Below are 16730 nucleotides of genomic sequence, written 5' to 3' on the forward strand. Positions count from 1 at the left end.
AAAAAAAAAAATAGGTCTAGGCCTATAAAATAGACAAGACAAATTGCATGAATTAAAGTGAAAGAAATAAAGGAAAGTCATAAAGAAAGTTGTAAAGAAAGGAATAAAAACCCTATATAGAAAAAAGATAAATAAAATTGCACTAAAATTTCATATGTGGTACTTGCCATCATTTATAATGACTATATGGACATTTATATGTTAGTACTAAGTTTAAATTATATTTAAATATATAGATACTAATCTATATAAATATTGGTATCAAGTAAGGGGATTTTATTGAATTCTAATATAAAATAAACTCTCTCTCTATTGATATCATATAAATTCTAAGATAATCTTATGACTTCTTATTAGTCATTATACATAAAGTTCTTGATATGTAAAGAACTAAGATTTTTGGTTCTTTGTTCATGTTCAAACTCTCGTGATTGCTTATGACTCTACATATTTGGTCCATTGATTCTTCAAATCTCTATATTGATTGTAACTCTTTTAATATAGTTGATTTTATTATACTCAATTGATTTTAACTCTCTTCTCCTATTTATTATGAATAATTATTGTTTTTCTACATTTAATATGTGATTTTTTATTTATTTTTTTGTAATGAAATATGTTGTCAAGGAAAAAGTGAGTTCTCTAGCCCTTCAAAAATATCACAAAGATAAAGTAAAATTTATATATTTTTAAACTATGTTTCTTTAACATTAAATAAATAGTTGCATAAAATGATGCTAATGCTTTCTATTTCATTTATTTTATTTTTAATTGTGACAAAAATTGCAGAAGCAATTGTTTTTCTTGCTTGGTAGGTAAGCTTATTTTCATGTTGTATATAGTATATGTTTGATAATATGATTGAAAGTATTTTTCATATGATGCTATGTTAGATGATTTTTAATGATTTTAACATTTTGATATGAAAAATTATCTAATAAATATCAAATTCAATCTAATTGTGTTTCGAGAATTGTTCAACTAGAATACTTACAGGTGTTGTGATTTTTTAAGATGGTATAAAAAACATTTATTATATGAAAACATTAAATCTATGTTCTATAGTTGGCTTAAGGTTTCTCTAGAATAATATAGGGTGAAAGAAATTACAAAGTGTGTCGACTGTAGACTATTATTGTTATACCTGAGTTTGGTCAAGTAAATAACCCGAGTCACTAAATTGTAAAGTCTACTTTTAAGTCACTTAATGAACCTATTTTTTTTTTTAAATCAAATTATTATCAAATGAGAAGCTAACATAATGTTATTATATTTCAATTAGATTTAATCAAATTAATTCATTTATTGATTTAAAATTAACCTAGGTTAAATCTTGAGTTATTAAATTTTTAAGTTTATTTATTAAATCAAATTGAATTTAACAATTATGATACTAGCACAAAAAATAAATACGAAAATGGTATGCATTAGCTGCTAGCAAGGTAGCCAAAACCCAGCATTGGACTAACCATACGCTAATTAACAAAAGTGAGCAAAGAGACTCATATGTCTGATAATTACCTAAAGAGTCGGTGCGCCACCACCCCTCCACTATGTAATCAGCGAAGGTGATTTTTTTTAATTAATTTATTTATATAATTTATTTTATTTTTAAATAAAAAATTATCATAATTTTAAATAAATATCTTGATTTATATTTAATTTTATAAGTATTTATTTTAATTATTTAAAATTAAATAAAAAATAATTTTAAAAAACAAAATTCTTAAATATAATAAAATCTATCACACTTATTGTTATTTTAATAGAGTAAGCTATAAAAACATTTAATATATTAATATTAAATAAAAAATTATTTTGATTTTTTAAATCCAAACACTTATTATGTCAATTTTTTATATTATATTTAGACTCGTTTAATTAATGAGTTATATAAAAAATAAAACTTTAAAATAGTTTAATTTTAGAATTAGATTAAATAATAATTTAAATTGAAAAATTTTTAAATTATAATATTAAACTAAGTTTAACAACTTATACAAGATTGTAGTAACATTAATTTTTAAAATATTTTTTATTTTTTAAAATTTATTTTTGATATAGTATATTAAAATAATTTAAAAATATTAATTTTAAATAAAAAAATAATTTTTCACCAAAACATTTTTTTTAATTATAATATCAATCACGATCAAATAATAATAGGAAAACTTTTCTGCAACGTATATATTTTTTTTTATGTTCATAAAATTTATGCCCTGTAACCTAACAGCGAACTACAAACAAACTCTCAATTGTGACTTTGCTCTCTTCGTCATTGGTTTCATCGACTGGGCCTTTTTGCGCGTCTTCTCTCATCATTCTTCTTCTGCTTCCTCACCCTCTCCTCCCACTCCTGCCCCCAGACCCACGACTCATTTGTCGGTCTCCCCAAAATACATATCGTAATAAGCTATCTTTGTCTGTCTCCAACTTGAATCACTGGTCTCTCTCTCTAAGCAAGGCAAAAGCAAAAGCAAGCAATGGCTTCTTCACTATCAACCACAGCTTCTGCTTCTATGGTGACCAAAAGCGCAGCCATTTTGCCTCACTACAACACTCACAGGTTATCCACCCAGTTGTTTCGGCTCTCTCAGAAACCAAAGCTCCGATTTCTTGCTAAGGTGATATAAATCCTCTCTCAATTCTTTCTCCTTTTTCTTCATCATCTTCTTCTACTACTCTTTTTCCTACCATTTTGCAATTTGGGCTTCTGGGGTTAGCCTAATTACTGCTGAAAATGTAGAAAGTGAAGTGGTTGGGATTCTTAAAAGAAAATTGTTTTGATGCCAAGTTAATTTTGAGTGACTGAAATAAATTTCGAATTTAATTCTATATTTTGTTTTATGATTTATTTATTCTGTAGTTCTTGATTTTTGTTTCATAGATAACCCATTGATGAATGGATTGTTGTTTTCAAGATTCTTAGACTTTTGCACCTTCATCTCACTACATCGTCCAAATCAAATAGATTACTATGAACTTGCAGTGGGTTGATCTTGTCAGTTATCAGTTCGTATAGAATATAAACAGTAGATGCTTTAAAGATATCAAGGAGTGAACTTGCTATTCATTCCGTGGTTTTAGCAGTAACGGTATCCTTGGGACTTCTTTGTGCACTGAGACTTAGCTTCTCCTCCGTTGGATCTTAAGGTGGTCATCCACACTCAGACTCGCATTCACAAGAAATTATTTTCTTGCGGTCTCCCCAAAGATTTGAACTCCAAATGATAACGTGGGAAGCAAATCTTGGTCAAATGCATGTAATTTATTTAAATAAATGATAGATTCATATCACTGTCCACATTTTGTCACTAGCATAAGAGCATCGACATTGTAGGTAAATATGGATAACTTGCGTCAAACATCTACCTTTTTGTTTGTTAGCTGGATTTCCCATTCAAGAGAAAGAGTATCCCTTTGATTTAACCAAGGTTTGGAAATCGTTTCTAGGCTTCCACCTATAGCCTGTAATGGTATGAATACATTAGTTTTGGGTACTTAGATGTTTTTTTTTTTTTTTTTGGATAATTTGGTGGAGGTAAGACTCACACTTGTAACCTCCTGATGTTTTTTTTTTTCCTGGATAATTTGTGGAGGTAAGACTCACACTTGTAACCTCCTCTTTTGATGTAGGTGCAACTACCAGTTAAACTATGCCAGAGGACAAAAAAAAAATTCATTGTTTTCAGCTTGCAAATTAAAATATTACATTACATTATTAACCTTTAGTTACATTTCATCAGACTTTAGAGCAAAATCATGGTACAAACTATCTCTTGCATGTGTTTTATATGCCTCAGATTGTTAAAAATAGAAAATTATGCAAAGCCTTGGTCAGTTTGGAATTTTGATTCAGACAATGGTTTCCTTCCTTTCACTTTCGACGTAAAACACTTGAGAGGGCACAGATTAATTTACAAACTCACAATGTGGCTGGAGTAACTTTCAAGCAAACTTGAATAGGGACTATTTGATCGATATAAGCTTTAATAGATGGGAAGTGTCTAGCTTTCATCATCACTATAAACTTTCAAGTGAGCTTGGGTAGCGACTATATATAGTCACCATGTTTGGGTTAGGTGCATTATGTTTTGTTGAGTCCAGAGGCCCTCTTACTGAAATCTGAAACTACTCGCTGCATTCTAAACTTTGATATAGAGATGTAGTATTGAGAGAATGAAACTAGTTTCCACTACGTTGTAGGGTTTGCAGCCTACTCGTAATGGTACATATTTGGTGAAAGCTCAATTGAATGAGGTAAGCTTCTTTCAATGGTTTTCTTTAGAGGATCTGTTTTCAAATTTTTGTTCCTTTCTGGACAAGCTTTTGGGATCATCTGTTGCCTTCAAGGTTGCTGTGGATGGATCCTCAAATGCTGCAGCCTCAACTCTTGCCAAATCTGAAGTAACATTGCAGGAATCAAAGGATGCTAAGCCATCAAATGAACCTTCACCTCCCTCTTTGGCTACAGAGGAGTCAATCTCTGAATTTATTTCCCAAGTTTCAAGTCTTGTGAAGTGAGTGTCCTCAACATTATAATGATGCATATAATCCTTGTTTTATTGTATATGATAACATATATGTTTTTCATCTTCAATTCAGGCTTGTTGATTCAAGAGATATTGTGGAACTGCAGTTGAAACAACTGGACTGTGAACTTTTAATCAGAAAAAAGGAGGCTTTGCCTTTGCCACCATCCCATTCTCCAGTTGTTACAATGCATTCACCTCCACCAGTAATGCCAGCTGCCACACCTGCAGCTTCTGCTGCAGCTCCTAAGTTGTTATGATGCATTCACCTCCACCTCCACCTGCACCAGTAATGCCAGCAGCCACACCTGCAGCTTCTGCTGCAGCTCCTGCCGCAGCTTCTAGTCCATCACCTTCTGCCATATCACCATCTCCTTCTTCCAAATCAGTCAAGTCCTCTCTTCCACCACTCAAATGCCCTATGGCTGGCACATTTTACAGAAGCCCTGCACCTGGTGAACCGTCATTTGTAAAGGTGTGTTATCTGTACTTAGCTGTTGCGTTTTATTTGAACAATGCTTCCTGTATAATTGATATGTTGTCTATATTGGTGCTCTTTTTGGTGTTGATTCCTTTTAATACAGGTTGGAGACAAAGTGCAGAAGGGGCAGGTTGTATGCATTATTGAAGCCATGAAATTGATGAACGAAATAGAGGTAAGTTTTATATTTCTTCTGCATTTAGTCTCTATAGGAGATACTTATAATACTTCTGTCGATCATATGCTGGCTTGTCCTTTGCTTTCTTTGTATTGATGTAGAATGGCTACAAGAAATTGAGGGGGAATGATAGAAAACCTAGAATCTAACAGGCCAAATCTTTCAATTCTACAAAAGAGCTTTCTGAATCTCTTAAAATTGACATGAAGATTCTGAAACTTGAATTTTTATTCATCAAACAACTATGTAATACATAAAATAAAGTGTTGTAGGCATACCAAAATCATAATCTTTCCTACCAGAATAAGAACTATAATTTCAACAAAATAAACATTCTAATACTAATAAGGAAAAGAATAAGGAGTGGATGTTCTCAAGCATGATTATTTGTCCTAGCTGTGAATGATTTTGAAACTCACCCCAAATCAATTCTTAGTTTATTATTTGTCCTAGCTGTGAAACTCACCCCAAATCAATTCTTAGTTTGCTTTTGGAAATCACATCTGATGGCTTGGAGGTACATTTGTATTTAAGAACAAGTGCACTGCAGCCAAACCCTTAAAAATGCAAATAAGAAAACTTTCGAAAAAACTGATAGAATTACCTGATTAATAAAATTACAAGTAATTTGGACATGCTATTATCCAGCATCATATGCCCTGGTTGAATCAGGAAATCTGATGATACCTGTTCAAAAGCATAATGATATTCTATGTGGGATAGCTTTGGATAGGTGATGATGCATACAAGGGTTCCATGGGATTGAAGAGTGTTTAATTTTACTATTTGAGTTTCAAGTTGTACTCCATTAACTGTCCCCCAGTGGCATGATACATCTTCATCTATAAGAATTTCAGAGGCTGTCCATTGATGTGTTTCCATGCCTCTAATTTCTTTCTAACTTATCCTTTTGCAAACTACAGCTTCTTCCCTGCCATCCTCTCTGAGAAGAGAAGAAAAACGAAAAGAAATGATCTCTCCTGCTCTTAATGTCACTAATCATTATTTATGGATATCATGATTTATTCTAGTGATAGTGATTTGGAAACCAGTTTCCTCATTTCTGTTCTTTTTGACATCTCTACCTAATTCTACTGCATTATAATCTGCCCTTCAGGCAGACCAAACGGGAACCATAGTGGAGATCCTTGCTGAAGATGGCAAGCCAGTCAGTGTTGATACAGTAAGTTTCCTTAGCAAACTCTTTCAAGAAAAAAATAATAAAGAAAGAAAGAAAAGTACTGTGGATTCATTCGTTGCATTTTAGTTTATGCCTTCTTTAAATGGTCCCTTGCAGCCTCTATTCGTGATTGAACCATGAAGTACTATTGTTGAGTAGGCAACTAAGAGAAACAAATGCAACTTACAAGGCAAGTGCAGTTGTTAGCAGTATAAGTGCAGTTCTTGGTAATGTGAGATACGGCTTTGTTATTTTGTGCTAATGTTTTGTTTGAAATGAGCAGTTAGGTAGAGATGAAAATTACTTATTCTTATGTGAATTATTTGTTACTGAATCTTTATTGCTCCAACTGAGAATAATTTTATCATTCCATATTTGCATTTCTGATACTTGTTGCTAGTTCATCAGTGAAGAATTGTAGGCTGCTTAGATCCATACAATTTGGACTGCATTCATTGATACCGGGTTAGCTAGCACTTCTGTATTGTGCTGCCTGCCGACCTCCCTTGTAGTGCATGTAGCAGGCATAGCACGTGCATATGCCTTTCATTCGCTATTCTCGATGCTTTTGTACTGATTTTGAAACTTTTGAACAAATTCATGAGCTCCTTGACCTTCCAAAATTTGTCTACACTCCTTGCTCCTTTTAAAAAGAAGCCTTTAGATAAAAGAGAGGGAGATAATTGAGAAAGAAATGTTTTTGGTTGCGGAGATGCAGACAACTATTTTATTAATATTCCATCCTTCTAAAAAGGAGGAAAGGAGCGAGGGAGACGGAGACACAACCAATTTAGTGTTTTTTTCCATGCGCAAATTTTTTAAAAAGAAGCATTTGGATAAAAGAGAGGGAGATAATTAAGAAAGAAATGTTTTTGGTTGCGGAGATGCAGACAACTATTTTATTAATATTCCATCCTTCTAAAAAGGAGGAAAGGAGCGAGGGAGACGGAGACACAACCAATTTAGTGTTTTTTTTTCCACAAATATTCCTTTAATTATTTTATAATTTCATTTTTTTTTATTTTATTAATCTTCAAATGTGTTTTATTAGACATGCACACCGTGCATGTTAATTTTAATCTTAAAAGTACTTTTTAAGAATGTAATTGTTTAAAAATTTTGGTTTTTTCATTTCATCGAATTAATAGGAAAAAATAAATATCTTAAACTAATTTATAAATTATTTTGAACAATTTAATAATTTATAATAATTAAAAAATGAATGAATTAAAGTAAATTAATTTTCTAATAAATTGAATAAAATTAATTAATCAAACTTGGTTTTTATTAAACAGTATTATAACTTTTCGTAATCAATCGAGTGAGTTTTATAACATTATCAAAAAATTAATGTAATAATTAAAACATATATAATGTAGATATGAAAATTGGTTTTGCCCTTGAAGAAATTAGATTTAATGATGAAGAGATGAAGAGTGAATGATAATTAAAAATGTGCATTTGCGATGAAATTATTATTATTATCTTGTATTTTAAATAACGTTAGATAAGTATTTTATTTGATAAATAATTATTTAATTATTTATTTTATTTATTGAAATGATATGATGACTAAGTAAATCATAATTTGATTATTTTATCTTCTTAGCAATGAATTTTTTTTACAATGATTACAAAAAAATATTAATGTGATTTTGATTAAGGGAGAGATTATCATTTTAAGTTAATTTTAAAAAATAAAGTTTATTATAAACTAAAATAAAAATAATGATTTTTATTTATTGTTTCAAGAAGATTCATGGTAATACAAATTAAGCGTAAGAAAAAAAATTTCTTGTAATTTATTATATCAGTCATACTCAATCAAGTAGAATATAGAGATATTTAGTCTTTGTTTTGTACCACTATCAATCATAACTCTTTTTTACCTTAAGTTCTGTTATATTTTTTTATTTTTTAATTGTGTTTTTTTTTCTATCTCAAAATAATAATGAAACTAGTTTTATAGCCTACATCATGCTACCAAAAATTAATGTATAGTGACTAAAACACTTTTAAAATACTTAAATTGTGGCATATTGGTTTGAAGCAGGATAATAATAGTTAACTTGTAAAACTTGAGACACAGAGTGTGAAATTATTATAAAATCAAGGAATCCATGTCAAAACATATTAAAAAGTATAATTATAATGAATCAAATATCAAAGGTTGAATGTGACTAATAGAATTTCAATTTTAGGACATATTTGTAAAACAATATTAATTAAGGATTAATGTAGTTTTTTTAAAATTGTGCAAAAAAAAAAAGAAAAATTTGGGGCAAATGATTTCTTATAGACTTATGAACTAGATTTTTTTGAGAAAGAACCACAAGGGTTTGGGGTTTTTTTTTTTACATGATGACTAATATCACATTTAAAAATTTATCTAGATGTCAAATTTTTATTGTAATAATAAAAAGTTAATGGCACCAGGTAAAAATTAAATTAAAGAAATAAATAGCTAAATTTTAAAAATATCATGATTAGAAAAAATAATAACTACAACAAAATATAAAATAAAGTCTTGTCATTGGACCTAAATTGATCTCAAATATTTCATCAAAATAAGAAAGAAAAGGAAAACACCAAAAAAATAAGAGTAGGGTTACAAGTTATGAACAAATATAGTAGGCAAAATAATAGAAAATATTTCATAGATGTTTTTGAGATGTTCAATGAAGAGTTCAATGATATGAGCGCAAGATTAATATAAATCAGAACAATTTCCAAAATCTTGAAAAAACAACCAAGAAATTTGAGATGATGGTGGACAAGATTTTAAAGTCTTTAGTAGGATTGTAAAGTGACAATAATTTAATAGTCAAAATGGATAAACAAGAAATTGATAGCAAAAGAAAAGCATTGCATTTAAAACTTCATAGGTGTTGCTCTTTTTATAAAAATTCAAAACTATTCTAAAAAAAAATCCTAGAATGCGCAACTACAAAGATTGTCATCCAAGATATTTAGGCGACAAAGTTACAAAATAAAGATAATGTAGTCATCACTTAAAAATTTTTAAAGGGAACAAGTGTTTGAATTTTTCAAAATATACACAGGCAACAAAAATAGTAAATTTTATATATTTTAGAGTTTCAAAGATCTCGTTAAATAGATTTTGATTTGTTTAGGGTCTATAAAAAGATTACCTGAATGACAAATATTTTTTTTATCTTTAAATAATTCCTTCAAGGTTAGGTTATCATAAACCACAAATTATCCAAATATTTAAACTCTAATGGTCATCCATATAAACCATCAGGTAGAAATCTCTTAAATCCTTTAAAGCATGTTTGGAACTTTCTAAATTGAATTTAATTCAAAGGTTTTAATGAAACATCATGTTTAAAACCCTTTTGAGTATTAAGAATTAAATTACAAATGGACAAAAGTAAATCAAATGTTAAGCCCTTTAATTTATATTTTCAAATAAGAGAAATTTAATGTTAAAATTAAATTTTTCAAAATACTCATTTACACGTCTTTTATAGAAATCTTTAAAGAAATAAGATGAATGCAACGAGGGTAATATAAGAAACAAGATTGAATGAATTTTATCTCATCCAAATATGTAAATTCAACTTATTTATCAATTGAATTCAAATCAAACACTATAATTGAATTCAGTTACAATAGAGAATCGTTTCCAAACAACCTATTTAGGAAAGAGAGATTATGATATCGTTGAGTTCTAGCTCTTTTTTAGTGTTTTTTTAATTATAATCACCTGTATTAATTATATTCTAGTTCTTAATTTCTAAAACTTATTTATAATAAAGTTACACTTGATTAAATATCCAAGTTTAATTTTTAATCAATGGTTCTTATATATATGACCCATTAATTTTTCTAATAAGTTAGTCCAAATATAAATCACAATTTTAAATAAAATATGATTAAATAAATTAAACAAAATAATTTAGTATCAATTAAATAATGAATTAATTTATATTTAAAGATCAAGTATAATGTCTAGCAATGTTTGATGATCTCTTAAATATTATAAAAGTCATAGGTGGTTTGACTTAAACTTTTAGTGGTCAATTTTTCAATATAATTACTATCCCTTCATCAATAATGTTTCGATTTAGATATTATAATATAAAGTGTGTTTACTCTGTCAAATTATATTTATTCTTAATATCATAATCATTAATTTTTTCAATATCACGTGTAACCAACTGATTGGATACATGTCATTTACATTAACAACTAGAATACCTCAACCACTTTACATAGACTATATGGTTAAAGGTTAGATACATTAAAAGAAAGATAAAATCATCCTAAAACATCCTATATAAGTTGTTATGTCCTTATATAGTAGGAAAATCATTTTTCATTTATGTTGAATTGTCTAACATATTAAGCTCGTATGATTATTAAGATAAAATATAGGCAAACCTTACAACAAAGTAATTTTGAACTTGGGTCTAAAAAAGGCCTAATCATCACTTTTAAAAATGAAATGTGTTAGACCTAAAAGATGATTGAAGAAAAAAATTAGACTTTAACTTATTCCAATTTATTAAAGCAAAATAAGTTATAAAGTTGCACTCGAACTAGTCAAGTTATTATAGTTCTAGTTCTCTTGTTATAGCCAAAAAAAAAATTTCATTCTTTCTAGGTTAGGCCTTAAAAAAAATATAAGAATAGTGAATATCATGCATATTAATTAAAGTGATGTTTTCATCATCCATATCTACCTTAAATGATAATTTGACATTATCTCGAAGATAGTCATTGGTAACACTCATCAATCATTTCACAATAATAGAAAAATCATTTTATTTTTTTCTCTTTTTAAGTTATTGCGTTTATTTATTTTTTACTCAAACCTCTTCAGGGATTTTATATATATATATCAATGTAAGTTCTATCTAATTATTAGAATTTAAATTTTTAATTTATTTTTTCTACCAATTCAATCTTTAGTGTTGGTTTGAATTTTAGAACCCATTATTGAACAAGAGTTTTTTTAAACTAGGAAGGGATAATATTTCTCCTTTCATCCAATTCTAATTTTATTTTTGGCCATTTAGGTGTAATTCTTCACATTGCTCTTAGGTTAAGTTCTTCTATATGATTGATAGAAGTCGCAACCATAGCCACTTATGAAAATTTATCTTTATCAACTCGTATATTTTTCTTAGTAAACTTAACACAGTTTGTTTTTAGTGTTTTATTTTATTCTTGAAAATAACCTTTTATTTATAGTATACTTTCAATAATTATGATTCTCATTCATTTTGATTCTCCCAACATATAAGTTGGTTAAATATTTTATTAAAAAAATACCTTTAATAGGTTTATACTTCCCATTCTTATCAATTAATATGTTTTTTGAATTGATTTTTTATAAAGCTACCAATAGAGAGGGTTTATATTTTGTGATTTTGCTATACAAATTAAGTCATCTTTCTAATCTTTCTTCAAATCCCTGATGCTTAAAATTGGCTTCAATTCCTCATATGATGGTGACAATTCATAATAACTCTCTTATCTCATCTCATGAATGAGTGGAATTAACATTTAATATGGAGTGCTAATAAAACATTTTTTTATTAGAAATAAAAAAATATAAATCTCAAAAAGGTTCTTAACCAATATATCTATTATGACTTCATCATTTTATTTTTCATAGCCTTTTTTAGGACTTTATTCATATTAATTTGAATGCCTTACAAATATTGAATAAAATTAGTAAGATAAATTTTATTGATATGCTAATGATCATTGTTGATTAAGATATAGCCAAGATAATTATAGTTTCTAATATGAGCTTGCAAATAATGTTATCGTTGATTATACTTATTATTAAACAAAAACATGTAAAAGAGGTACATTATGGTGATATTATAATTATATGATAAGATAATAAGGTTGTATGTATGGTTGATAATTTTTTTTAAACAACATGTCATACCGCATCTTTCCATTAACTTTATTCTATTTCTAAGCTAAATTATATGACAAGTTATAATAATTTTGAGAAAAACTATAAGATTCTGTAGGAAATTAATTATAGTGTTAGAAGCTTAGATATAATACTATAATTTATTTCATTAACATACACATTAAAATTAAAAGGATGTTTCACCCTTTGTTCGAGCACTTAAGAAGGTAATATGGGCTAGGGGTAGATATGAAGGTGCTATGAGAGTTGGGTTTTGTCTCTCAACAATTTATTATTGTTATACCTTTAATAGAGTTGTTTAGACTTTCTTTATAAGATTGACATATATTATATAATTTGATTGAATGTATTAACATTGAAAAATAATAATTATTTATCATGTTCAAGTCCAATTAAACAAGATTTATATAATCATATTGAGTTTTCTAAACAAAACATTATCACCAATTATCATAAAACTATATTTCCAAGCTTTTCTATGTATAATACAATTTTGGTTAAGATTAATACGAAAAACAAAGGTAAGAATTTCACATGTGGTCATATTTCATCCTAATAAGGATGAGGATAAGGAAATTGATTAAAAACTACCCCTTGAGCAAAGGTCCTAATATGTTACTTAGTAGTTTGAGAAAAAAAATAGAAAAATAGGTATCTCATTTAAGGAAAAAAAAAAGCATTATAATAGTATTACTAACAAAAAAGATATTATTTGTTAGAAGAAGATATAGGAATCTTTCAAATGCCGATGGATATTGATGTTAATGGCGAGGAAGCAATTAATGGATTTGGGTTTCTTGTTTTTTCATCAAGATTGGTGCTTTGATGTATACCCAAATGCGTATTTATACTCAAAGTTGGGTTATGATTAGTTCTTCCACGATGTTATTTTTTATATTGTGTTTGCCAACATACATGCTTGTTTTTATAGTGCTTTAATTCATCTTCTTCACTATATTCACTCCAAAAGTAAAAATAATTGAATAGTCAAAGGATTTAAGGACACTTAAATATGATAAAGGCATTACACTTAAAAATCCATATTAATGATAATAGTGAAGATAATAATAAAGATGTTTTCATTATAAAAATTCAACAAAATTCTATAAAACAATAAATTTCCTAAAATGTGCAACTATAAAGATTGTCAAAGGGGATATTTAGGTAATAAAAATTATAAAATATGGATAATAAAGTTATCACCTAATTTTTAAAGGAACCTAGAGTATCTAAACCCACTTTATATAGATTGTATGGTTAGAGGCTAGTTACATCAAAGAGAAGATAAAACTAGTTTGTAGATCATTTTGTATATTGAATTGTCTAACTTATTGAGTTTGTATGATTATCAAGATCAAAATTAACTAAACCTAACAACAAAGTAATTTTAAACTTAATTCTAATAAATGTCTAACCCCTACTTTTAAGAATGATATGTGTTGAATCCGAAAGATGATGAAGAAAAACATTATACTTAAGATTATTCCAATTTAGTAAAGTACAGTCAAGTTATTATAGTTCTAGTTCTCTCATTGTAGCAAAAAACAAAAATCATTCTAACTAAGTTTGGCCTTGAAAAAAATATAATAATGGTGAATGCCATGCATATTAATTAAAGTGATCTCTTTCTTATCCATGTCTATAACTTGGATGATATATTAACCTTATATTCATGATGGTTAATGGCAACACTTATCAATCATTTTATAATAATAGAAAAATTATCTTCTATTTCTTTCTCTCATGTTACTTCATTTATTGTTTTACTCAAACCTTCTCGAGGACCAGGGATATATATATTGATGCAAGATATATCTAATTATTAGAATTGGAATCTTTTATTTATTTTTTCAACCAATTCAATCTTTAATGTTGGTATAGATTTTATGACCTATTATTGAACAAAAGTTTTTTTTTTAACTTTGAATGGATAATATTTCTCCTTTCACCCAATTTTAATTTTAATTTTTGGCCTTTTATGTGTAGCTCTTTGCATTGTTCTTTGATTTGGTACGTTTATATCATTGACAGAAGTCATGACCATGACCACTTTTGAAAAGATATCCTTATTAATTTGCATCTTTTTCTCAACAAACTTAGCACAGTTTGCTTCTGGTTTTTTTATTATTTTATTTTTGAAAATCATCTTTTTTTTGTAGAGTATACTTCCAATAATCATAATCTTTAATCATTTTGATTTTCAACCTATATATAAGTTAATCCAATATTTTAAGCAAACCAAGTATCCTTAATGGTTTTGGACTTATCATTCTTATCAATTAATATATCTTCTGAATTGAATTTTTTATAAGGCTACCAATACAGAAGATTTTATATTTTATAATTTTGTCACACAAATTAAGTCATTTTCCAGATCTTTCTTCAAATCCTCAATCTTTAAAATTGGCCTTAGTTACCTTATATTATAGAGATAATTCATAATGGTATTAGTTGTATATCTACCCCTCAAGGATTTCATAGCAGGACAATTACTTAGCATTAACTCATATCAAGTAACTTAGCTAAGTTAAAACATGAATATCAAAAAAATTTATAGTAAACTTCTTTTAAATAGGCTATTGCATTCCCTTCAATGTCATCTTTACATAACTGACCTTTAGAGGATGGTGAGACACTTTATCTTGTTATTTCTAAATCATTGAGTATAAGTATTGATCAATTCCTTGTATTCTTGAATATATTTTCCAATTCATCCATTATGACTTTGAGTTTTGATCCATAAAAGTTCTTAATGAATTTTCTCTCCATAAATGAACGGAATTAATATTTAATATGAAGTACTAATAATACGTATTTTTTATGAGAGATCCAGTAATATAAATCTCAAAAAGGATTCTTAACCAACATGTCTATTATGACTATATCATTTTATTAATTAGTTATAGTTTTGTTTAGAAATTTATTTATATTAATTTGAATACCTTACAAATGTCAAATCAATTCAATAAGTTAATTATATAGGGTAATGATCGTGGTTGATTAAGACATGGTCAAGATGATTATAGTATCTAACATGAGCTTGCTTATAATGTTGTTGTTGAATATACTTATTGTTATAATAAAAACATATACAAGAGGTGCATTATGGTGCTATTATGATTATATGATAAACTAATAAGGTTGTATGTATGGTTAATAAATTTTGAGTAGATATATAATATTGTACGGAAATAAACTATGGTGCTAGAAGCTTGGACATAATAGTATAATTTATCTCATTAACATGTACATTAAGAGAATATTTCACACTTTATCTGAGAGTAGTTACAGTCAAAAGATCAAGCAATTAGTTAAGAAGATAATATAGGTAAAGAAGAAAATGTCTCCTAATAATTTGTTATTGTTACACCCTCATTGGAGTTGTTCAGGCTTTTTCTATAAGATTAACGTATATTATATTATTAGATTGAATGTATTAACATTGAAAAAAAATTATTATTCATCATGTTTTTCAAGTCTAATTAAATAACATTTATAATAATCTCAATCATATTGAGTTTTCTTAACAAAAAATTGTCAACAATTGTCCAAGAACTAACCTTCTGAGCTTACTTATATGCAGTAAAATCTTGGTTAAAATCAACTTTAGACACCAATGTTGAAAATTTATGATGTGTTTCATCCTAGTAAGGATGAGGAGGAGGCAATTAATTAAAGACTACCATTTAAGTAGAGGTCCGAATACATCATTAAGTAGAAAGTATTATTAGCAAAGAAGTTAGAAGAATATATGTTTTAAATGCCAATAGATATGGATGGTGATGGTAAGGAAGGGATTAATTATATTAATCTTGAAAGTAGATTATGATTAGTCTTTTCAGAGTGCTAATTTTTATAATGCGTTTGCCTAAATGCATTCTTGTATTTTAATTTTTTTTTTCATCTTCTTTACCATGTTCCTACTAAGAATGTCAATTTATATGTTATTAATAAATTATTCCCTCAAATAACTTGAATTAATATGTAGTATTTAACTTTTGAGAACATCACTAGGGCATGGATTTCTCAGCAATTTAAATCAAAAGAGTTCAAACGAGCAATAAGAATAGTAAGCAAATCCCAACTAACTAGAAGTGTTTGCGTTCTTTGCAATGAGCAAAAGTTTTTAAACAATAAAAATAAATCATATATGTACGCTGATAAAAACAATAAATAAATAAATATGTAAATAAGGCTATAGATATTTCTATAAATAAATAATAAACTTATAAAAAAAGTATATTGCAGAAAGATAAATCGTAAAGTGTAAAGCTTGAGAGAAAATTATACTAAAAACTTGTTTGTATAAAGATGGTAATAAAATACAATGAGCAACGCTCTCCTTAAATAGTAATTTATAGCCTTTTGGAATTGAAGTGTTTGGTAGTGCAAAAAATGTAGGATACACAAGGATTGGTGATGAGGTTTAGTGAAAACCC

General features: G+C 27.7%; 1 protein-coding gene and 1 long non-coding RNA gene across 6 annotated transcripts; one reads left to right on the forward strand and one right to left on the reverse strand.

Moving 5' to 3' along the window:
- The first annotated feature begins 2212 nt into the window (after positions 1-2212).
- Positions 2213-6773, forward strand: LOC105117430 (biotin carboxyl carrier protein of acetyl-CoA carboxylase, chloroplastic). Of its 5 annotated transcripts, none has more exons than XM_011015096.1 (8): positions 2213-2624; positions 4207-4260; positions 4354-4520; positions 4606-4782; positions 4878-5007; positions 5117-5188; positions 6309-6374; positions 6489-6773. In XM_011015096.1, exons 1-8 carry the CDS (start codon positions 2484-2486, stop codon positions 6510-6512), a joined length of 831 nt encoding a protein of 276 aa, XP_011013398.1. In that variant the 5' UTR covers positions 2213-2483; the 3' UTR covers positions 6513-6773. The 5 variants fall into 5 exon arrangements, with proteins under 5 accessions (XP_011013398.1, XP_011013397.1, XP_011013394.1 ...); XM_011015095.1 differs by having other exon boundaries at positions 2214-2624; positions 4420-4520; positions 4606-4709; positions 4781-5007; XM_011015092.1 differs by having other exon boundaries at positions 2215-2624; positions 4606-4712; positions 4784-5007.
- On the reverse strand, positions 3079-4199 carry LOC105117429 (uncharacterized). Its single transcript, XR_840746.1, has 2 exons — positions 3620-4199; positions 3079-3561 (listed from the first exon to the last, which is right to left on the reverse strand). It is a non-coding gene; the product is annotated as an uncharacterized LOC105117429 (long non-coding RNA).
- Positions 6774-16730: the final 9957 nt, after the last annotated feature.

Source organism: Populus euphratica, unplaced genomic scaffold (assembly GCF_000495115.2).
Source record: "Populus euphratica unplaced genomic scaffold, PopEup_1.0 scaffold1347.1, whole genome shotgun sequence".
Lineage (NCBI taxonomy): Eukaryota > Viridiplantae > Streptophyta > Magnoliopsida > Malpighiales > Salicaceae > Populus > Populus euphratica.

What these genes read in the sequence shown, in the direction of transcription:
- LOC105117430 (XM_011015092.1), top strand. Translation starts at nt 2,484, where the DNA reads ATGGCTTCTTCACTATCAACCACAGCTTCTGCTTCTATGGTGACCAAA. An exon ending in AATTGATGAACGAAATAGAG is followed by an intron (nt 5,189 to 6,308) that starts GTAAGTTTTATA and finishes TCTGCCCTTCAG; the next exon opens with GCAGACCAAACGGGAACCAT. An exon ending in AGCCAGTCAGTGTTGATACA is followed by an intron (nt 6,375 to 6,488) that starts GTAAGTTTCCTT and finishes GGTCCCTTGCAG; the next exon opens with CCTCTATTCGTGATTGAACC.